Source organism: Sceloporus occidentalis, unplaced genomic scaffold (assembly GCF_023333645.1).
Source record: "Sceloporus occidentalis isolate IW3139 unplaced genomic scaffold, rSceOcc1.0.p SCAF_3, whole genome shotgun sequence".
Classification (NCBI taxonomy): Eukaryota; Metazoa; Chordata; class Lepidosauria; order Squamata; family Phrynosomatidae; genus Sceloporus; species Sceloporus occidentalis.
The window spans coordinates 12,773,504-12,796,564 of record NW_028316983.1 but is presented as its reverse complement, the minus strand read 5'-3'; the positions used below and the strand labels follow the sequence as shown (position 1 = coordinate 12,796,564).

The 23,061-nt window shown below is 40.2% G+C and overlaps 1 protein-coding gene across 4 annotated transcripts in view; it reads left to right on the top strand.

Annotated features, from left to right (window-relative positions):
- OSBPL2 (oxysterol binding protein like 2) overlaps positions 1-23,061 on the top strand; it is a 98,939-nt gene that overhangs the window by 50,219 nt on the left and 25,659 nt on the right. For 3 of the 4 annotated variants that reach the window (XM_089513664.1, XM_089513662.1, XM_089513663.1), the window contains 5 exons: positions 14,855-14,990; positions 15,815-15,890; positions 16,836-16,970; positions 17,945-18,042; positions 20,407-20,589. In XM_089513664.1, the coding sequence (XP_089369790.1) occupies positions 14,855-14,990; positions 15,815-15,890; positions 16,836-16,970; positions 17,945-18,042; positions 20,407-20,589 (628 nt within the window). Of the gene's footprint in view, positions 1-5,848; positions 5,898-14,854; positions 14,991-15,814; positions 15,891-16,835; positions 16,971-17,944; positions 18,043-20,406; positions 20,590-23,061 lie in introns of all 4 variants that reach the window. The other variant, XM_089513665.1, reaches the window with a different exon arrangement.

Here is a 23,061-nt window from a genome sequence, read left to right as displayed (position 1 = left end):
ATGAAAAGGAGACATTGTTGAGCACCCTTTGGGTTCGGTCAGTCAACCAATTACAAATCCATGTAACAGTTACTTTGTCTAGCACACATTTCACTAGCTTGTTTTCAAGAATGTCATGAGGAACCTTGTCAAAGGCCTTACTGAAATCAAGATATACTATACCCACAGCATTCCCTTCATCCACTAAGCTGGTAATTTTATCAAAAAAAGAGACTGGATTTGTCTGGCATGACTTCTTTCTCTGAAACCCATGCTGACTTTTTATGATTAAGGAAATTGCCTTCTAGATGTTCACAGACTGTCTGTTTAATGATCTCCTCTAGAATCTTTCCTGGTATGGATGTCAGACTAACTGGGCAATAATTGTTGGGATCCTCCTTTTCGCCCTTTTTGAAGATGGGGACTTCGTTTGCCCTCCTCCAGTCTGCTGGGACTTCTCCTGTTCTCCAGGAGTTCTCAAAGATTATTGCCAATGGTTCCGATATTATATTTGCCAGTTCTGTTAATACCCTTGGATGTAGTTCATCTAGTCCTGGAGACTTATATTCGTTTATGTTAAACAGGTATTCCTGTACTATCTCTTTACCTATTCTGTACTGAAATTCTCTTATTTTGTCCTCTGCTCTATTTTTCTCAGGTTGAGCACCCTTTTGCCTTTTCTGAGAAGACTGAAGCAAAAAAGGTGTTGAGTAATTCTGTCTTTTCTGTCTTCTGTTAGCATTTTGCCGTCTTCTGCACACAGTGGCCCTACCGTTTCCTTCTTCTTCCTTTTGCTGCGGACATATCCAAAAAAGCCCTTTTTGTTGTTTTTAACCTCTCTAGCAAGCCTGAGTTCATTCTGTGCTTTAGCTTTTCTGACTTTACCCCTACACGTACTTGCTATTTGTTTGAATTCCTCTTTGGTGATTTCCCCATTTTTTCCATTTCTTATACATGTCCCATTTATAACTTAGCTCAGTTGAAAGTTCTTTAGTCATCCATCCTAGTTTCTTGAGACATCTCCCATTTTTCTTCCTCATTAGAACTGTTTGAAATTGTGCCTTCAGTATCTACCTTTTAAGAAACTCCCATCCATTTTGAACTCCCTTCTTTTTTTAGCATTCCTGGCCATGGGATCACCTCCAGTATTTCTCTAAGTTTACTAAAATCAGCTTTCCTGTCTGACTATGCCTGACTTCTCATTTCCATTGTATAACAAACTCCAGGAGTACATGATCCTAAGGATCCCACCACTTGCACTCCATTAACTAGGTCATCCCTGTTGGTTAGGATCAGATCTAAAATAGCTGACCCCCTTGTTGCCTCTTCCACCTTTTGGGCAATGAAATTGTCTCCAAGGCAAGTGAGGAATTTGCTAGACCTTGAGGTTTTGGCTGAGTTTGACTTCCAGCAAATATCAGGATAGTTGAAGTCACCAATCACTCCTTCCTAAGTGTGTGGTCATCTGTTCTAGGAAGACATCATCCAATTCCTCCATCTGACTTGGAGGTCTGTAGTAGACTCCCACAATAACATCCCTGTTGTTTCCCTCTCCTTTAATTTTTATCCAGATGCTCTCCACCTGGCTTCCAGGATCGATATCCTAGATCTCTTCACTGGTGTAAATATCCCTGATTAAACTAGATAGTTTTTTTATCAGCAGAAATTAATAGGGATGTATTGATGATCTTATATCTATTATTTAGAATGATGAAAGAAACTGCAGTGGTCTCTTGGTATCCCCTGGGGTTTGGTTCCAGCTCCCCTCATGGATACCAAAATCCGTGGATGCTCAAGTCCCATTATATACGATGGCAGAGTAAAATGGTATCTTTATATAAAATGGCAAAATCAAGGTTTGCCTATTCAAATTCGTGTGTGTGTGTGTGTGTGTGTGTGTGTGTAATATTTTCAAGCTGTAGATAAGGTAGGCTTCCTGTATTCATTCTGTGCATTTGGCTAGCACAATAAGGTTTGTAAGGGAAAATGATCTAGGCTACAAATTAAGAATAAGCTGTCAGGATAACTGGGACAAAATTGCCCTGGGAATCTATGAAATCTACATTCTGGATTGTTTTGGAGAGGGGCTAGACAGTTTTAACAGTGTTTTTACATTATAAAAATGGAAAGGCATGTGATATTTTGTAATGAAACAACAGACGCCAAATTAAATTATGTATAGGTACATTTCAGTTTAACACAGGAATCAAAAGTCATGTTTTGTAGGCATTTTTGAATAATGACTTTGAATTGTTTTCCTGTGTTTTACATAAAGCTCTGAATCTTTTTGGAATCTCTTTTTAGAGAGGATTGCCCTCATTAGATGTCAGGAGGGTATGGACTGCCTTATCCTGTTTTTGACTAGCATTCTTGCTTTGTTTACTGTAAATTGTTTGCTGTATTGTATTTCCATTTCCAGTGACAAGGAGGAAGGACTCTGCCAGCTCTTGAGCTTATTTATGCAGTTTGCATTCCAACTGTATAACGTAATTATTGAACTGCCTCTTTGTGAAAGCTCTAAAATTTTCTTTTGAAAAATGTTAACCTCCGGTTGGAAGCGACTTAAGAAAAACTTAGCTTGTGATGGAATCCTTCTGTCTCCTTAGTTTTACTTTTGTATGGCTTCCTCCTCAGTTTCCCATCTAAAAACATTCCTAATTAATTGGATTTTCTGTGATGCAGCTTCTTCTTCCACTTACCTGGCAGGTGAGCATACATGACTACTTAAAAAGGGGCGGTTTCATTCCTTATGTACTCTGACTCAGGCTATACTTACCCTCCTGGATTTCAAAGAGGTGCAGATTAGTTAATGAGGACGGGTTTTACTTAGCAGGATGTGGAAGAAGAAAAAGAAGACATCTAAAAACAAACTTCCTAGTAAGTTACATTTTCTGCTGTTTATTTATGGGGAAATCTATTCTTTGATAAAAATAAACACTTTTGGGTTAACATCTTAGATTAAGGCTGTAACTCTTTAAGTGGGAGCAAGCCTAATTAAACTCAGTGAGCTCTTGGACTAGAATTATATAGAATTGCACTGTACATCTTTTACAGTTAAAAACAATACCTTCTTGAGATATGGTTGATCATGTTTTCAAGAAACAAAAGTATTCTCTTTGATAACAAAATTGATTCCTACTTCTATGTTTCTTGACGAAAATGAAACTTTAGACGATTGTGTTTTTGTATCTCTCTTACATACTTCTACTTATGCCTTGCCAAGCAACACCTCTTGCTTTTTCCTAAGCAGGTCCAGCCTGTCCTGTGAGAACTGAGGACTAATCAGCACTTCTCAATCCATGTGCTCCATAGATTCATATTTTTAAACCCACAAAACTAATGTAAGCCTTAAGGTGGCTGGGGGGACAACGACAACAACGACAGATTGAGGTCTCCTCTCATGATTCCTCCATCATTATGTCTGGTTTGCCTGAAGCTTGTGCCCAGTTGCATGTATGCATATGTGCAAAAGATGGGAAGTTACTGAACTGCTGCTTGAAGAGTACTATTTATTTCTGTTATTTGTTCCAGCCGTAATAGGAATAGAAAGTTGCCAAAAAACGGAATACTCCTTTGACCGTTTTGTGGTATGCAAGCTTAGCTTTTCAAATGTAGCAGAACATATTGCTTTGGTGAAAACAAAAACAAAAAAGAACAACTGAGTGGATAGATCTTGCAACTATGGTCTTGTGTGATTCTTAAAAAGAAAATGCTGTTGCTATGATAATATTTAATTATATCCTACCTTTCTTTTAGAATTAGAACTCAAGGAGACTTACAGTTTTAAAAAGAACAATAGAGCTAAAGGTATAGAGAAGTGAACATTAAAGTGGAATGAAACTACAGTATTCGCAATATTAAAATGATTTAAATTTACTCTTAAAAAGATAAAATGGAATTAAAAAGATAAAAAAGCAAGTTCTTATAAAATAGTGTTGCCATACATTTTAAGATCAACTGTGCTATCGGTTTGGTATGAAATAATTGCCATCTTTTCAAGTAGGGTGTGTATATTTATGTTACATGATTAATAATTGAAGTATTTTGAGTTGGCACTACTCCGCATAAGCTCAATTTGGTAATGTTTCAGGTGGCACAAGATTTGTTTGTTCAGATCAATGTGGCTGCTCCTCTGAAAAATGAATACTTTCTGGTTTTCATACTTACATACTGTTATGTTTTTCAAATCTCAAGTGGTCTAGAAAAATAAGGTTCAAAACACACTACAGAAATAATCCAATTTGTGACCGCTTCAATTGCTCTGTTCCAATACTAGAGAATTCTGGGAACTGTAGTTTTTTGAGACATTTAATCTCCGTGACAGAGCTCTGGTGCCACAATAAACTACAATTCCCAGGATTCCCTAGTACTGAGTCAGGGCAGTTAAAGTGATCTCAGACTGGATTATTTCTGCAGTGTGTTTTAGACCTAAGTTTCAGAACATAAAAGGGGTAGATACATTCCATGTTAATGGGGCACTACTATTCTACGTTATTTTCAACAAACCGAAAAGGGGGCTTTTGGCTGTATTTGTTAGCCACATGGTGAGGCAGTGGGTCAGTCAAATTGAGATACATACAGTAGGTCCACCTTATCCATGGATTCAAGCATCCACTGCTTTAAAATACTCAATATATATATTCCAAATAGCAAAGCTTGATTTGGCATTTTATGTAAAGGACACCATTTTACTATGCTATTGTATTTAATGGGACTTGAGCATCCATGGATTTAGTTATGCACGCGGGGACCTGGAACCAAACCCCAGTGGATAACAAGGGCCCATTATATCTACAGGAATGAAATAAGGTGCCTGTTCAGAGCACCGTTCTAAATTTCATGTTCAGTTTTTCGAAGACGACTGGAAGACAGGACAATAAATATCTACCTGAAGATTCAGGATTTCATATTAAAAAGAAAGTGCAAATCACTTTTCTTTTTTTAAACAAAAGATTCTTAACACCTTTGTGCCATGTCTTTTGGCTGGCCAGTATGAGATAGTTCAACTCTGCTAAATACTTCTACAGAATTTTCCAGCTTCTTTTCTGACTCCAAGTCTGAAAAATGTAATGTGCTAGAGGCATGCTTCTGCTGCATACCAAGAGCTGTACAGTATCTATATATTCATGAGCCAATGCTTTCATAATACTTAAAATTTAGGATTTTGCAGTCTTGTTTTTGTGACTGGTTTGATGGCTGTTGGAGTTATCACTATTGTGAGCAGCATAATAATAACATTTCAGACAGTCTCTTATACATTGACACCTGCTAAAAGTAGATCTTCAATTTAATCACCTAGGCTCCCCATGAATGCAACTATTACTGTTGCCAAATTAGGTATTAAGACACCATGGGATCTTATTACTATCAGGTAATTACACTTGTGGGAATGTTCTGATGCAGCAAGGTAGATAAATGAGTGACGTCATCCTTTGTGTTTGCCCCAAGAAGAAATAATACAACAAGGTTACACCACCTGTGATCTCTGCCTTGCAAGTTGGTATATGGCATATTTTTTTCTTTTATCTGAAAATTAAAAGGAAAAAAGCAAACTTTGGCTGTTAACAAAAATTAAAATGTTTCATTGGTGAAGTGCTTATGGGGGGGAAAGTGGAGTTTTAACATGAACTGGATGATGTGTGGGACGTGGATCAAAGAAACTGCACTTTGGCCTAGTCATTACATAAACTAGTACCCACAAAACAAGTCTCACTTGTCTTATCCTCCTGAGTGTAAAAAAGGGGTGTTATTTCAGTGTGTGTGTAAATGACAGAAGAGATAGAGGGGGCAGACAGGTTCAGCATCAACCAGTAAATGTAATTGCTGCAGCCAATATTTCAACCCACTTTGTTCATTATTGGCTTTTCAGGTCTAAATCCTGCACTGTTATGAAAACTCAGGACAGAACATGTTAACAAGTCAGTGTCAAGTAAATATTTATTGTTTTAATTTATTTTAGTGATGTCGTTTGCTACTGTGACTGCTGCTTTTTAAATCAAACAATAGGAGAAAAATATAATGGTAATAGTTGTAGCAGTAGCAGTAACAACATTATCTGGATGTTGTGCCTTGCTCTTAACTTTGCATCTCCATGGAAGCATATGTAACATGGAGATGACTTGTTAAAATCTGTACATAAGGTATGAATTGATGTAGGCACTTTATTGAAAAATGAGCAGTTCACAGAGGGGACTTATTTTTCTGCCTCAGCATCTCTCTCTGGCTTTGCTTCGCGAATGAAGATTCAGGCATACCGTCCAACAAAAATGCAGGTGTAATTTTTTTTTAGAGATACCAGTTGTGATTCCTCTGTCGTAAGTGAAGCTGGCCATACTCTTGCTAAATCTAGGTGTTGTGCATGTTAACATTTTTTCTGTCCTAAACTGCATAACTGATGAAATCAAACATTCTCTAATGAGCACCCAAGCCTTCTGTTTGTTCTTTGTAAGGATTATAGATTTCCAGATATATATCACATGTGGTGTAATTATGTTGCGTTCATATTCAGTAGGTAGGAGAAAAGTTGAACGTATGGTAGGAAAACTATATTTTTTTACATTTCTTTGTGGGTACTTCGTTACATTTCTGTGTCAGCTTTTTCTAAGTTTAGGCATGGAAAGAGTTAAGGTATAATAACCGTGACCATATAAACTTGTCTATAAGTTGAAAAATTTATGCCCCAGGTTGACTTATTTACAGGTCAGTATAGTAATGTGGTAGCAGCTCTTTCAGATTTCCCCATGCGGTGGGGAGAGTAGTTTCTTTCTGTCTTCAGCCAAGCAGAAAGAATCCTGGGTGATTGTTGTCAAACAAACAGAGTCCCTCTTCTGCCCCAATGTCTGGGGAGTGAAGGCTGTAATGCTGAAGCAAAAAGCCTCAGAGTCCCTCTTGCCATTCACACACATACACACACTAAAGAAATCACCAAGTTTTACCCTCGACGTACCCACAGGTCATGACAAAATCCGTAATTTTGGCCCCAAAACATGCCCTTGACTTACACATGAGGTCAACCTATAGTTGAGTATATACGGTAAATTATTTCCTTTAACAGTTCTTCGGTCAGGATTATTTTTATGGTCTGTCTCATCTTAAGGTTTGAAGCTTCTGCGGCTTTTAGTTCTGTTGCCACTGTACCATATTTTGTAGATTTAATTGAATGAAAGTAATGCTGAAATCCATACGAACCACTAACATGCCATTGTATTCTACTAAGACTGCAAATGCTATGTTATAATTTACCATTATTTTACAATAGAGATCCAGGAAACTGGGTTTCCTCAAAAGCATATTTAATTTTTTATCTATTAGTGATGGACAAGCAACCTTTAAAGACAGTATTTTCATTTCTGTCAGTCAACCTTTACAAAGTTTATTTTCAGAGATGTGGTGGGTATATGCTACAATGCACGGTACAAGCAAGTTCACATGCTTACAGAGTGAAAAATATTTTGTAGAAATAGATTATTAATGTCTACCATCTGCTACTCTTTTCTCTATAAACACTGGAAGCATCATATAGCAAGTAATTACCAATTAACTCTAGACATGTTACCCATTATTTTGATTAGTTCAAACAAACAGGCACTCTTCTTTTTTTCCATCTCAACTTGTTTAACAGACTTACAATTTGAAGTCGAAGGCTTTCATGGCCAGCATCCATAGTTTTTTGTGGGGTTTTCAGACTATGTGGCCATGTTCTAGAAGATTTTCTTCCTGACGTTTCGCCAGCATCTCTGGCTGGCATCTTCAGAGAATGCTTGCCTGGAAAAAGATTTACAATTAGCTACTTTATTTAAGGATACTTTTGCCTTTCACTTTTTAGAAGATCCTAAAGTTAGGTAGCTCTTAATCTTGGGTAGGAACCCATTCTTCTCCTTCGTGAATCTCTGTGCCTCACACATATGGGTCAGTAACCGGGGCTGGAAGAGACTTGATTTCTATACAGAGTGCTTTTGACACCCTCACATATATGGGTCTGCACCTGTGAATATGTATGAGGGCACAGATGACCACTTGAAGAACCACAGTTATAGGTAAGCAACCTGTTCTCACACATATGGATCTGTACATGTGTGAGGATGTTCAGACCACTTGGTATCAAATTCAGGTCTCCTCCAGCCCTGGTTACTGACCTATCATTCAAAGAACCACAGTTGCAGGTAAGCAACCTGTTCTTCTGCTAATAGGAAAGACAGTCTGTATGGTAGTATAATGCCACCCACCATGTTTTTCTTCTAAGATATACTTCTTTTTTCTATATGCAGTGGGAAAATAAATTTTTTTAAATGAATGAGTTTTTGCCCAGGTAAATAATTACCTTATATATTCTTGACCAGGGGTCGGCAACCTCCGGCCCGTGGGCCGGATGTGGCCCGCGGAGGCCTTTAAGCCGGCCCCTGGCTCCTCCTGCCGCCGCCGCCGGTTGCGGCTTTTGCCCGCTATGGGCGCCGCTTGGGGGGAAAATGGCGGCGAAATCTCATGCGACCTTCCCCCGCCATTTTCCCCCCAAAATGGCGGCGCCCAGGGGCCCGTTGCTGTTGCTGGGGCCCTCCAGGAGGGCTCCTGCGACGGCAGCGGGCCTCTCAGAGGCCCGTTGCCTTCTCTGGGGTCCTCCAGGAGGGCTCCAGTGGCTGCAGCGGGCCCCTGGGAGGCCCGTTGCCTTCGCTGGGGCCTCCAGGAGGGCTGCAGCGGCGGCAGCGGGCCTCCCAGAGGCCTGTTGCCTTTGCTGGGGTCCTCTAGGAGGGCTCCGACGGCAGCTGCGGGCCCCTGGGAGGCCCGTTGCCTTCGCTGGGGCCTCCAGGAGGGCTCCGACGGCTGCAGCGGGCCCTTGGGAGGCCAGTTGCCGTCACTGGGGCCCTTTAGGAGGGCTCCGACGGCGGCAGCGGGCCCCTGGGAGGCCAGTTGCCATCGCTGGGGCCCTCCTGGAGGGCTCCTGCGGCGGCAGCGGGCCTCTGGTGTCAGGGGCCGGCAAAGACGGGGAGGCCTCCAGTGCTGGCGGTCCCTGCCGGCTCTTTCCCGGCCTCTGACGGGGCCTGGGCAAAGAGGAGGTGGCCTGGCCCCTGGGAGTGGAAGCTCCGCCCCCCTGGGTGGAAGCTCCGCCCCCAGGGGTGGGAACTCCGCCCTGGGGTGGAAGCTCCTCCCCTGGAGGGTGGAGGCTCTGCCCCTGGCACGCGGCCCCTCCCCCTGGGTGGAAGCTCCACCCCCCGGCTTCGGCCCCCCAGTTGTCTGAGGGACAGCAACCCGGCCCCCGGCTCAAAAAGGTTGCCTACCCCTGTTCTTGACTATAAGTTGACAGATTTTTGGGGCCAAAATTATGGCTTTTGATATGACCTGTAGATAAGTCTAAGGTAAAACCTAGGGGCATGTAACAAAGGATGTAAAGAATGAAGCAGAGGAAAACAATTCCAAACAACTTACAAAATTCAAGCAGACATAACTGAAGCCTGGATGAGAATAGAGGGCACTCAGTGCTTCCAAAATAGATTAAGCTCTTACTTTTCATCAGAGGCTGGTTCATCAGAGGCTTTTTAGATGTAGGTTTTGGATGTTATGGAATACCCTTCATTCTATATCTACAAATGCTCCTGTGGGTTGTGGGCATTTTTTATCCCATGAATCACATTGGAATTCATATGGGGTCAGAAAATATCCCAGAAATTACTCAGTGAAAGATTTTTTTCAAAAATTCACCCAGGTGAAGGTTAAAGAAAAATGCCTCAAACATCTGAAATGGACCGACATGATGAGGATAGGAACTATAGAATGCACTTGATTACTTGTCCATGGCCATCCAGTATATATCCATTACTTTGGGGTCCCATCTCCAAATATACATGTCATGTGTTGTTTCATTTTTGAACAGCTTCCTGAATCATCCCATGTGGTTCAGGTTGAATGCTCTTTTGAAATGCAAGAAGTGACAGTTGTCACTGCAGACTAGTCCAGGCCACCCACAAGGTAACTGCTGTATATTATTCAAAAGAGAGCACAGCATGGACACAAAAGATTGGAGGTAAGGGTGAAGTCATCTCCCCTGCCATTCATGGTAAACTACAATTTAAGGTTAAAGAACTCTAAAATAATCTACAGTAGGACACTGCTGTTACCTTCTTTACTTTACATGCCATACAGATTGAGGAGACCTTAAAAAGTTTGCCCAGAACAGAGTTAGACAGCAAGGCTATGGCATGTTTTTCTCCTTTTCTAAGTGAGGCTCACAGAAACTCCACAGGTATATCCTTTGCCCCATTCCACTGGCATAATGGCATTTTAAATACGCAGTCAGTCTCATTCCCCCCCTCCCCCGCCTACAGAATAATTTTCTTTAACATTTCCTTTAAATTTACAATTACATTGATAATAGGTAATGGTATCATTTCAGGTATAATGGAGTATCATTATAATGTGGAAATAACCATGGATGGCCCTAGAAAGGAATCACAATTAAAACCAAGTACATTACATTTCTGTGTGTGTGCCTAGCTATTGTGGAAAAAAAAACTACAGACAGAGACACATTAATACAGTGTTCTGTTTTCTTTTTATAATATCCTTAATGGAAAGTCTAATTCATGCCAGTACATATTATTCATTCAAAATAACATGGTGGATAATATGAAAGTTTTAAGAACACAATTGTCTAAAATCTAGAAAGTAAGGAAATGTAATTTCTTTTTGAAATGCTGTTCCTGACATAGCACATATAAACCTGATTAACCCTCATTCTGGGGGATAAACATTTCTCTTCAAATGATATGATGATTTAGCATCAGACTACCACCATACTTTTGTGATATATTTTATTGGTTTTCTTGGGAAGTACTGCTGGAATGGAAATTCATTTCTCAATTTAACCAGCTGTTCACCAGTGATAGATTCCTGGTGTTTCTTTTTGTGGTCTCTGCGAATCACACAAATGGGTTATTGTGTGCCTGTGCAGCAATGCTCAGAAACTTCTAGAATCTCTGGGCAAAAGTTAGTTAGCAATTTTTTGCAACTTTTTGGCGGTAGCTCCGCCCACCCAATATATAGCCCCTAATGGTCCCACTCTTCTCCACTTCCTTCATTCCGCCGCGCTTAGCAGCTTGAGGAACTTCGCTAGCTTGGTTCACCTTGCTATCGGCCTTTGGACTGAAATCTCTGGCTATCTAAAACGGAATAGTTCTTGACCACTCTCTCGGACTATCCTTGGACTCATCAACAGCTTCATTGCAAGTATCTGACCCCTTTCCTATGGCTTCCCTTAAAAAGATGTGCCAAGTGAGGGGTTAAGATTCCCACTTCGGACAGATATGATAAATGCGTCCTTTGCATAGGGGAGTGACATATCCCCAGGGATTGCCCTCACTGTAAGCCATGACCTCTCAGGCCCTGAAAAACCAAAATCAAAAACTGAAGGCTTCCCTTTATGAAAAGGTCCTCCAGCCTCCCCCATCCTCTCCTGTGCCTGCCGGAGAACCTGCTGTCAAGCCCTCCACTTCAGTGATCCCTAGCGACAAATCCCTTAGATCAGGGAAAGATGTATCTGGGGATGCTTCAAAACCTTCCAAAAGGAAGCATGGAGAGGAGCAAAAATCCTCCAAATCTTTCTGGGCTCAGCAAGACCCTAGATGGACTAGATCTGCTTCTCCTGTGGCAAAATCACGCCGTAAGGGCCCTCCTAGCATGGTCTCAGTGCCTCCGCCGGATTCAAGGCCCACTGCCACTCTGACTCCTACTGTGGCTTCGGCTTATTTTCATGTTTATTGTTATTGCTTTGTATTATCCCCACTGCTGTAAGCCGCCCGGATTCCCGGGAATTGGGCGGGATATAAATAAATCCTATTATTAGTATTAGTGATGGTCATTGCTCTTCTTTCTTTCTTGGTGATATTAAGTACCTTGAGAATGCACAAAATCTTTTTAGTGTAATCATTGCTTAGAAGAGGCAGCAGTATGAGCTTGGATGCCAGAGTTTCCCCCATGCTTTGGATAGTCCTCCAAGTTTTATGCCTTCAGCTCAGTGGTATCAAGAGATGGCCACATTTTGACTTTAATAGGGTTCATGTTGTCCCATGTCCAGAAAACAATATGTTCCTCTCTTGATTGTTTAAAAAGATTATCTCATAATAAAGAGTGTTTTCTGTGAGATATCATTGAAAGTTTCTAGAACAGTTTTGTTTGTTTGTTTATATCCTACTTTAGCCATCACCCTGTATAAGAAAAAAGGAGCAAAATCCGATTGCTCAAACTATCGAGGTCTAACACTGCTCTCCATCACTGGAAAAATCCTTGCAAGGATACTCCTGAACAGATTAGTTCCTGCTATTGCAGAGGAACTTCTTCCTGAAAGCCAGTGCGGCTTTAGAACTAATAGGAGCATTACAGATATGTTATTTGCCCTTAGACAGCTGCAAGAGAAACGTAGAGAGCAGAACAAAGGACTCTATGTAACATTTGTTGACCTCACCAAAGCCTTCAACACTATGAGTAGAAAAAGTCTGTGGTAGATCCTGGAACGACTAGGATGCCCCCCCCCCCCAAATTCCTCAAAATGATCATCCTGCTACATGAAGGCCAGCAAGGTTAAGTCAGATATGGTGACGCTCTCTCAGAGCCCTTTCTAATAATGGTGTGAAACAAGGTTGTGTTCTCGCTCCAACTCTATTTACAATCTTCTTCAGCATGATGCTTCAAAGGGCTATGGCAGATCTGAAAGAAGAAGACGATGGCATTTATATACGCTACCGTACTGATGGTAGCCTGTTTAATTTAAGCTTTCTGAGGGCTCGCACTAAGACTCTAAACTATCTAGTCCGTGAGCTGCTTTTTGCTGACGATGCTGCCCTTGTTGCCCATACGGAAGCAGCTCTGCAGCGCCTAACATCTTGTTTTGCTACAGCTGCAGAGCTCTTTGGGCTGGAAGTCAGTCTGATAAAAATGGAAGTTCTCTACCAGCCTGCACTTCAGAAAGAACACTACCATCCCCACATCACTGTAGGCACGTCTGTGCTTAAGTCTGTCCAGCAGTTCACCTACCTGGGAAGCATCATCTCCTCAGATGCCATGTTGATAAAGAGATCGATCACAGATTAGCAAAGGCATATAGTGTATTCGGAAGGCTTCACAAAAGAGTCTGGAGTAACAAACACTTGAGACGAAGCACCAAAATCAGTGTGTATAGAGCCATTGTACTGTCTATTCTCCTTTATGGGTCTGAAACATGGGTCACCTATCGCCAACACCTACGATTCCTCGAACACTTTCATCAGTGCTGTTTACGCACAATTCTAAATATACACTGGACTGACTATGTGACAAATGTTGCTGTCCTTGAGCAAGCAGGGATCACCAGCATTGAGGCCATGCTATTGAGGACGCAGCTGCGCTGGGCAGGACACGTTTCTAGGATGAAGGACCATCGCCTCCCCAAAATAGTATTCTACGGTGAACTCGCCACGGGTCAGCGTAAGAGGGGCGCCCCAAAGAAGAGATACAAGGACTCCCTGAAACAACATCTCAGGCTTGGCCAAATTGATCACCAACAATGGTCCGGCCTGGCCTCGCATCGGGAGGCATGGAGACGCACTATCCACAATGCTGCAGCCTTTTTTGAAAGCTCACGCCGAACGAATCTTGAAGAGAAACGACAACGCAGAAAGAACCACAACTCGGAAACATCACCCAAGGAGACTTTCTGCTATGCTTTCAGCAACTGGACTTGTCTATCTCAGATTGGCCTTTTTAGTCATCAACGCGCTTGTAGAAAGCGTGGGATGAGTCCTTCTTGAATCTTCGTTCATGAAGTAAAGCCAGAGAGACTTTAGCCAGGGTATTCTTCAACATTGTGTGTAGCTGTTCTGTGGTGAAGTATCTGGATATGTGGAGCACATTTTTCTATCCCTTCTTCGCACGACATTAGTACCTCTACTTAGTCCTTACCAGACATCATCAAGTGAACATGTGCTTACTATCCCATCCTCCTTCAGGCAAGAAGAGGGGTTGTTTCTCGTCTGAGCACTCACCTCAGTTTCTCTGCATCATAGTTCAATCATAAAATGGCATGGGACATGTTTTGTCTTAATACATTACACTATATGAGACAAAAGGGAGACCAGTGGCAAAATGCAGACTATATTTGTCCAAACTGAGAGGTGGTTGAAGTTTGGGGATATTCTTTAAAACTTTTGATATGGCAATGTCCCGACAGCTTGCAAGCAGTTTAAGTATTCAAGGGCAGAGCTGGGAACTATTTCAGATTCCCAGGAGCCAACTTTAATGGTAAGGTATCTGGACTTCATATAAAATCCACTGACTATAATCCATAAACATGTGCACATGAGATTTGTGTGCCTGTCTTAGCCTCAGCATGTCTGCAGACCTCAGAACTTAAGATACTTCAGTGAAAGTGGCAGCAGCTAAGATTCATTGACTTTCCATTCAAATATATTTCATTGCTTGTGCAAAGAGATAATTCCCTTGAGAGAAGTAAGGAGTTCAACAGAGTACATGAGTTTGCCTTTAGCTGCTAAACAGTGAATCAGATCAGTGTGTGTTAACTTTACTCAGAAACATGTGTGCATACACACAGACACTAGTATTAATCAAGCACAAAAGATGACTCACTTTAAGGTATTTAAAGCATGAAAAACTAGTAAGGTTTTGATTTGAGGAAGCATAAACAAGACCCAATTGCATTAGTGACAAATTAGCTGGATGCTATGGTATTTCCTAGCTAAGTAATGTGTCAGTTTTTTGAAGAGAGGGGTTTGGTTCTTATTACCGGCTTCAAATTAGTACTGCCTCGTTTTCCTACTGCTGTGACTAATTGTGTGCCAAAATAACAGAGTCCCTATTGTATACTGAGTGTGATTATGATCTTTTCTTTATAAAGGCTTTGATTCCGATAATTCTTCTGGGGAATTTTCAGAAGCACTTCATAAAGCTGATGTGGAAGTCCACCACGGTCATAGGTCAGGAAGACACAATGGAGATGGGCCATTGCAAGAGAATGGAATCAAGAAACACAGGTATTCTCCAGAGCAGGCTGAGATGCAATTCCTATCTAGTTCATGTTAAATATAGGGTACTTTTTGGGTAGACTTCTGTTATGGATATTTTCTTTTTAAGGAATAATGATTTGATAATCACACATGAAGTTCATTTATTTGGTCTTCTTAGGAAGGAGGGTTGAAGGCTGCTGTTCTGCAATCTAAAGAATAGCATTCTAGGATTGTGATAGACAATGATAGATGGTGCTTTGCTTTCAGACAGATCTTTAGCCAGAAACTTTATTGCTTGACAGTTTAAAGAACAATATTATTGCCTTGTAAAAAATAATATTTAGCATAAAATATAAAACTTTGTGAAAAGACTAAAATAAAGGATAGCCCCAATAAAAACAATCAAGCAGTCAGTGTATGTACTACAATACTACTAATGGAAGATGGGCAGTATGTATAAATGGCCATATCATATCTTAATGCAAACAGTAACATTGAAATCTTAAATATATATAAACAACACATAAGTTCACAATTTTAGAATGACACCCCATGTATTCCCTACTGGGGACGTAGACCAATGCATTTAGGCAGTTCATCAAATAAAAGTCACAGTCAAGCACCTTCATAATATTGTAAAGATCAAGTATAAGTATAATGTGCTGGAAGAATTGTGGACAAGTTATTGGAAGCTGTGGGCTCTTGTATTTGCCCTTTCAAAGATGTACATCCACTCATGTGTGTGAGTGAGGAAATTTAGTTTTGAATTTGTCAGTGACCATTGCAGATGGATGTTTTTCCAGGAATATGTGTAGCAGTGATACTCACCTGTCTATTTGTTCTTCCAACAGAACATCATTGCCTGCCCCAATGTTTACTAGGAGTGATTTCAGTGTTTGGAGTATCTTGAAAAAATGCATTGGACTGGTAAGTTACTGTCTCTTCAAGGTGTATGAGTTGCCCTGATGGTTTTGATAAAATGGTGCAATATGATGTGCAAAAAGTATGTTTGCAGTTACAAAACATCATTAAACATTAAACAAAGAAAGCCAGTGTGATGTAATGGTTTGAGTGCTGGACTATGGCTCTGAAGATCAGGGTTTGATTTCCTGCTTGAGCATAGAAACCCACTGGGTGAGCCTGGGCAAGTCACACTCTCTCAGCCTCAGGGGATGGCAATGGCAAACCATATCTGAAAAAACTTGCTGAGAAACCCCTTTGATAGGTTTGCCATAGGGTTGCTATAAGTAAAAATGACTTGGAGGCACACAAGAACAATAAAGAAACAAGTAAACTGTGAACAGCATCATTACTCCTAGTTAAATGAACTACTGGACAACAACCTTACGTTCTTCTGAATAATGTGTTGTCTTAACACTTTGTCAGAAATGCTTACTATGGCTTCAAGCCAATGATCTGGAGCTGGAGCTCCAGCCCAGTATGTGTTGGAGCTAATTCACATGTTTAGCAAAAAGCTGATTTGTACTGCACAGCATATACAGTGTGCCCTTGCCTTAAGGCAAATTCCGCGTATGTCTTGCATAAAACAAAATTTGGCCTGGAGATCACTTTCGATTCCTGAGATAATGCAAAATGTTAAATAATTTTAATTTACCATAATAACAAAGAATCTGATGAAATGGGCAGCAGTCCACCAAAGCGTATGCTAGATAACACTTGTTATTTATGTGAATTAACTCTCCTGGCATTTATGGATATGCAGGGTGATTATCTTGTGCTTATGTAGGATTATCTTTTTTTACCACGTTCTATATTCTGTTACCTGCCCATTCATCTACAATTTTACATAGTTGGCTATGACTCAGTTTTCTACTCATACTTGATGGGTTTCCCCTTTCTCTCATTGTTTAGGAGCTGTCTAAGATTACCATGCCCATTGCCTTCAATGAACCTCTGAGCTTCTTGCAACGGATAACAGAATATATGGAACACACATACCTCATTAATAAAGCATGCTGTCATTCAGATCCTCTAGAAAGAATGCAGGTAATAGTGTCCATTTTTTCAATGGCTTGATAATATCTGTCTCCCCTTCCCTCTCAACTAGTGTCTATTAATATGATTGCCTTTTTATATAAAGAGGTATGGAAACAGGAAGTTATTAATATTCTTCAGTCACATATGAATATTCTTCTTTTTAACATTGTAAGCCATTTTGAGTTCCAATTTTGGGAGAAAAGCAGGATACAAATCATGATGATGATGTTAGTAATAGTAATATTCCGTTATCAAAAAGATAATCTGCATCTAGTGGCTGAGGCCTTGTATTGGATACTCAAACACACAGGGGACTTACTCTACTCCTGTATCCTCCAAATTCTCTGTCATTGCTCCAGCAAAATTGCCACCTTTGATATGTAAACAAAGAATGTGCTGGAGGGGCACAGCAACCATGTTTTTAAGATAAGTCACATTCCTAGAAGTGTCTAGGATTCTTCTTAAAACCAAAGTGTGCTTCCTTATATGACTTTTGAAAAAGTGGCAGATTTTGCCTCTGGTACATTTATGTGTTACCCAGTCCTGTTCTAATAAGTATTTAAGCCTACTTGTTTATTCATAGGTGGTATTTAGCAACTAATAGGAGTAAAACTGTGAGGAGGGATTATGTTCAAGTGGTTATTTTACTTTTCAGCCTAACAATATATCGAAGCAATATATTGAATCCCAGAAGTAACTAGACAGAACTTAAATTTCTGAGAAGAATATTGCTTCTTTATTAACTTCCAAGAATTCAGACATGGATGCCCATACTAAACCTAAAACTTATATAAAGACAAATTTGGAGAGAAATTACAACCCACTACCAAATTTGCCATAGCTACTTAGGGAAGCTTTTCTCTGAGTTTGGGAATTGTCTTTCTAAAGTGACAGTGATTACAACATAATTGAGATCAGTAGTAAAGTAATTGCTATTTTTTAGATATTCACTGTTTTAAATGAAGACTCTATGGATCTTGCAGGCTGTTGCTGCTTTTGCTGTTTCTGCTGTAGCCTCTCAGTGGGAGAGAACTGGCAAACCATTTAACCCTCTCCTCGGAGAAACATATGAATTAATCAGGTGAGAAACTAGGTTGAGAGTCTCTAGCAGCACATCATGTATGTAATGGTTTGTTAAATAAGCTGGTTACTTTCTCAGTATCTGTGCAGGAAGGAGGCAGTGATGGTGGCAGAAGGAGATGCCTCCTGAGTCCAAGATATTTATTTCTCAAAAACCTTGCTTAGGAATAGGGGGAATCTGCAGAACCAACAGTTTGTGTGTGTGGCTGCCTGGGTAACTACTGGAAACTTCACCATATATTAGGGCATTTATTATGCCCTGTTTCTAACTTACTCAGTAAACAGATTTCATGGATGAAACCAGAAGCATTTTATTGAAAATCAGGTTCGACACAGTAGTAGCTCATTGCCAGAACTAAAGGTACAGGATAACTTTTGCTTCTGTAAATCCCCTTGAAGACTCCCACTTTCACCAGTCGACATTCTTTCCCACTCAGTACCAGGCAGCTGTGTGACTTTGATTCCTCCTCCCCACATATTCATCTTCTAACATGGCTACAAGACAGCTAAGTAGGCCAAACTTAACATGGCAGAGAGCTCTGGCATTCACTCCTCCCCTCTGCTACAAAAGACAATCAATAGTCAATCAGAACACATCAGCCAGGCCCAGACTTATCTGAGTACTTCCTGTGGAAGTCCCAAACCAATTCAGGGGCCCAAACATGAATGTCCTCCACTCAGATGCTCTTTTATGGTCAACATATTTCTTAGCAAAGTCTAGGGCAGGCACAGTTTTTAGACAAGAGTTTTCAATGTGAGTAATCCATTCCATCAAGGGAATGGGAACAGAGTCCTCCATTAACAATGTAAGGAAGGTCTTCAATTCCTGTCCATATACAACCTGAAATGGTGAATATCTCTGGTGTGACATCTGCAAAGGGCAGAAAATCTGTCCAATCATTCTGCTGAAAAATAATATAACATCTCAAGTACTGCTCCAAAATCTAGTTAACACTCTCCATCTGACCATCCATGTACAGGTGGTGAGCTGAACTCAAACCTTACTCAATATCCAACAGCCTCAGGAAAACTTTCCAAAATTGAGATGTAAATTGGGCCCATTCATCTGAAATAATATTTTTGGGGAGCCCATTAGGTTTGTACAGTATATGTGCTGGACAAACAGTTTAGCATTTCTATATGGCTGAGTGAGGAATTTTGCTTTTCCAATCTCCCAAGCAACATTTGTGCTCATGTGGCCAGGGAAGGCCAACTTTTGGCCTTCCCTGGCCACATGAAATGCTGTTGGCAAATGCTGTTGGAGTGCAGCTCCTATTATTTCCTGGCAACAGTACTAATGATGAGGGATGATATGGGTTGCAGTCCAACAACATCTGGAACGACACATAGTGTGTTTACCATGGTGTAACTGAATGTGGATAAACATGTAGAAAAACATTTTCTAGAATTAATAGCTGTGCAACCTTGTTTGTGTGTGCATGTGCAGTGTGTGTATGCTTCTGTGTTAGTACCACCTGTGTCCATTTTACATACAAATGCTGAAGCATAAATTACCCTGTAGACATGAGTAGTCAGGTCATTGGAAGCATATTAATTTGTGGTGGTGATGATAACAGTATTTAATTGTAATAGCTGGCATCCTTTATTGTGGTTACAGATTTGTAATCTAGAGTTACGGATCTGTAACTGTCTTCTGTATTCAGTTATGCAACGTATTCATGTTCATGGTATTAAACTCCAGGGAACCACTCAAAATGATGGAGATCGGGTCTACTACCAGTTAGAGTACAGCAGAATAGTATTTCTTTCTGCCAGTGTGTGAGGCTGTGACAATCAGAAACAGAACACTGTTGCAACACCTTGGCTCACCAGAGATTGCTGGTGGAAGGAGGCTTCTCAGTTGCCAGCAGAACATAGCTTCATTGCTTAGTGTGGATGCTAGCTATTAAGGTGGGTTTGGGAGGTCGAGCCAAGAAACAATACTTAGTTATGCATTCATAACTAAGTCGGCAACATACGATCTCAATCAGTGTTCAAATACAGTTACTCCTCCATTTCCGTGAGGGAAATGGAAATTTGCACGTATTCAAGCCTGATTGGCTTGAATGGCTGCAGATGCCATTTTAACCCTCCCTGCTTGCTGGTTCGCAAAGGACCATTCGCGAAGGACCAACACTGCGAACTCAAAGTCTGAGAAAATGGAGGGAGCACTGTACTGTATTAAATTTGTCTTGTCAGAATGCCAAGAAGCCTAGCATGGTGGGAAGGGAAAGAGAACATTTCTTCTTAACTATTACTTGATAAAGGCAATTAGACTATTTCAGCAAGCAATAGTTCACATCTGGTCATCTGCCTTTCTTTGTGAGAATCTTATTTATATTGTACTTTTTCCCCTTATTTCCAGGGAGGATTTAGGTTTTAGGTTTATTTCTGAACAGGTCAGTCATCATCCACCTATCAGTGCATTTTATTCAGAAGGCTTAAACCAGGACTTCGTTTTTCATGGATCAATTTATCCTAAGCTGAAGTTCTGGGGGAAGAGTGTTGAAGCAGAGCCTCGGGGAACAATAACATTGGAACTTTTAAAGTAGGTCTATTTTTCCTTTTGTTACTTACACTTAGCTTAAAACTATTCCAAATAAATAAGCTGGTCAGTGATCTTTTTCAGTATCGTGTATGCCTGTGAGAGGTTGAATTTAGATATCTCAGGCTTTTAAAAGTGGCCTAAGAGATGTGGTATTAAGCACGTATACACAAATAGTAACATATGGATTTGTTGGGGCTTTTTGGAAGGATGTCTGCAATCATATTTTTAGATATGCGGATCATATGTTTGGACCTCATTTTCCTCTTAGGCATTTGATATTTACTGAATCAAAAGTTAATTGTTCTGCCTGCTGAACTGGTCTGAGATGTGTGTGTGTGTTGACAAGCTCTGTTATATACTAATGTAATAAACAGTGTCATAATCTTGGACTGTTATAATAAGTGATTCCAAATAATACCAATAGATTTAATACTTCAATAGCAGGAATTTCTAAATATAAATAATAGAACAGACAAATGGATAAATCTGTACATTTTTAGAATACAAAAGATCATCAACAATTGAGACACTTGACACATATACAAGACAGGATTCACAAATGGTTTTCTATAATAACAAGGTCAAAATATAAAATGCAAAATGGCTTAAAAGCAGAGAATGGCATCAATAAAATTTCTATAGAGAGATGTTACAGAATATAATCCAACGTTTAGTACTCAGCTTCACAGTCAGTTGTGTATCTCTTTCTGAAATTGATATCCCACCCACCTTCATTGGTCCTCTCTATCTTGAATGGCATAGTTGAAAACTTCTCTCTTTCAGTTAGTTTCAAAGGTACTACAAGATCCTTTTGCATACTGATTTTGCAGACTAACATGGCTTTTTGAATTCTAGAGTCGTATCAGGAAACATTAAATTGCAGTTATGGGAAATGGACTACAGTTGGCCCTCCGCGTTTGTAGCTTTTGACTTTTGTGGATTTGATTATTCATGGGTTTGATTATTATGTTCTCTGTAGGAAGCTCTAGGTCTTCCAGCTCAACTCTACTTCCTCTTGAAGTTGCCCTGGAGAACCTTCAGATTCCTAGAGAGAACACATTTCTAGGCATCCTTCAGCACAATTCAGTGTCAATCTCTGGTGGACGTTGACCATAGAGTTGTGTTGGAGGCCTTGGAGTTTCCTAGAGAGCTATTCCCTCAGGTTAAAAAAAATTTTTTTTTTAATTTGCAGTTTGTCCTCTTTCATGGGGGTCCTGTGCCCCTAACCCCAGAGAATGTGTACAGAATTTTATACGTAATTTCCCTAAGGCAAATCTGTCAGATGGCTTTCCTGGCAAGATTTGTTCCGGAGCCCCGGGGAGCAGGGGTTACCTTTGACTTCCTCTGAGGCAGAGTGTGAAATTGCAATGGCTGTCATTACAAGTTTGTACTGAGTCCCCAATACCCTGCTTGAGGCCTTTTGGCAATTGAGTTCTATGAAGAAACATATAAACATTACTTTGCTGTATTTTGTTTGATTTTCCCTGTATAGTCAGACCTCTTTATCCATGGATTCATCATCCCTCTAGGGTTTGAAAATATATATGTATATATTCCAAAAAGCAAACTTTGATTTTGCCATGTTGTATAAGGGAAACCGTTCCACTATGCCTTTGTATTGAAGGGGACTTGAGCATCCATGGCTTTTGGTATCTATGGGTGGAGGTCCTGAACCAAACTCCAGTGGATAACTAAGGCCTATTGTATTTTAAATACATGAGTGTTTCAAACCCTAGTACAGGAAGTCCTCTGAGAGGCGATTTTGAATGGAGGAGTGTTGTATGATGAATAGGTTAAGCACTTTCTTGTATCTGCTACCATGTTTTCTAGAAATGGCTTTTTGTCACTGAAATGATTGTTATCTGTGTGTGTTAGGAGCATATGTGTGGGTCTTAGTGTGTTATGCCATTGGAAGAGCCAATCCCCTATTCCATAGATTTTCAATTCCAGGTTTGTATGTTTAAGAGTGAATGAAGTTTAAAAATGTTTCATGGCTTTAACACTGGTCTGTTATCAGGAATGTAGGAATAGTGTGTGTGTGTCAAAAACCCAAACAGTGATAAGTTTTACCTATAGTCGGGTGAAGAAAACGACAACTTCATTGAAAAGTGTATAAATGTCTTCTGAAACGAGAGTCAGAAGTTGAGCCTGTAAAAGAGTACATGATAAGGTGAGCCCAAAGTGTTGGGCATAATGTCCTGGTGGATATATAGGGGGAAATGTGGTCCAAAGATATAAAATTTACTTTGTGCATTAATTAAATAAAAACAACCCTATATAAGATGATATATAGATGGTATACATCAACCCCAAATAAGCTGTCAAAAATGGCCCAAAGTGTTTCAAATCAGTGTTGGGGATGTCAAGATAAGGGCGGGGGGTACTTTTTTCATGTTGTGGACTTGTAACAAAGCAAAAAGTTACTGATCTAAGATTTATATGTTAATCAAAAAAATATTAAAACTAGATTTT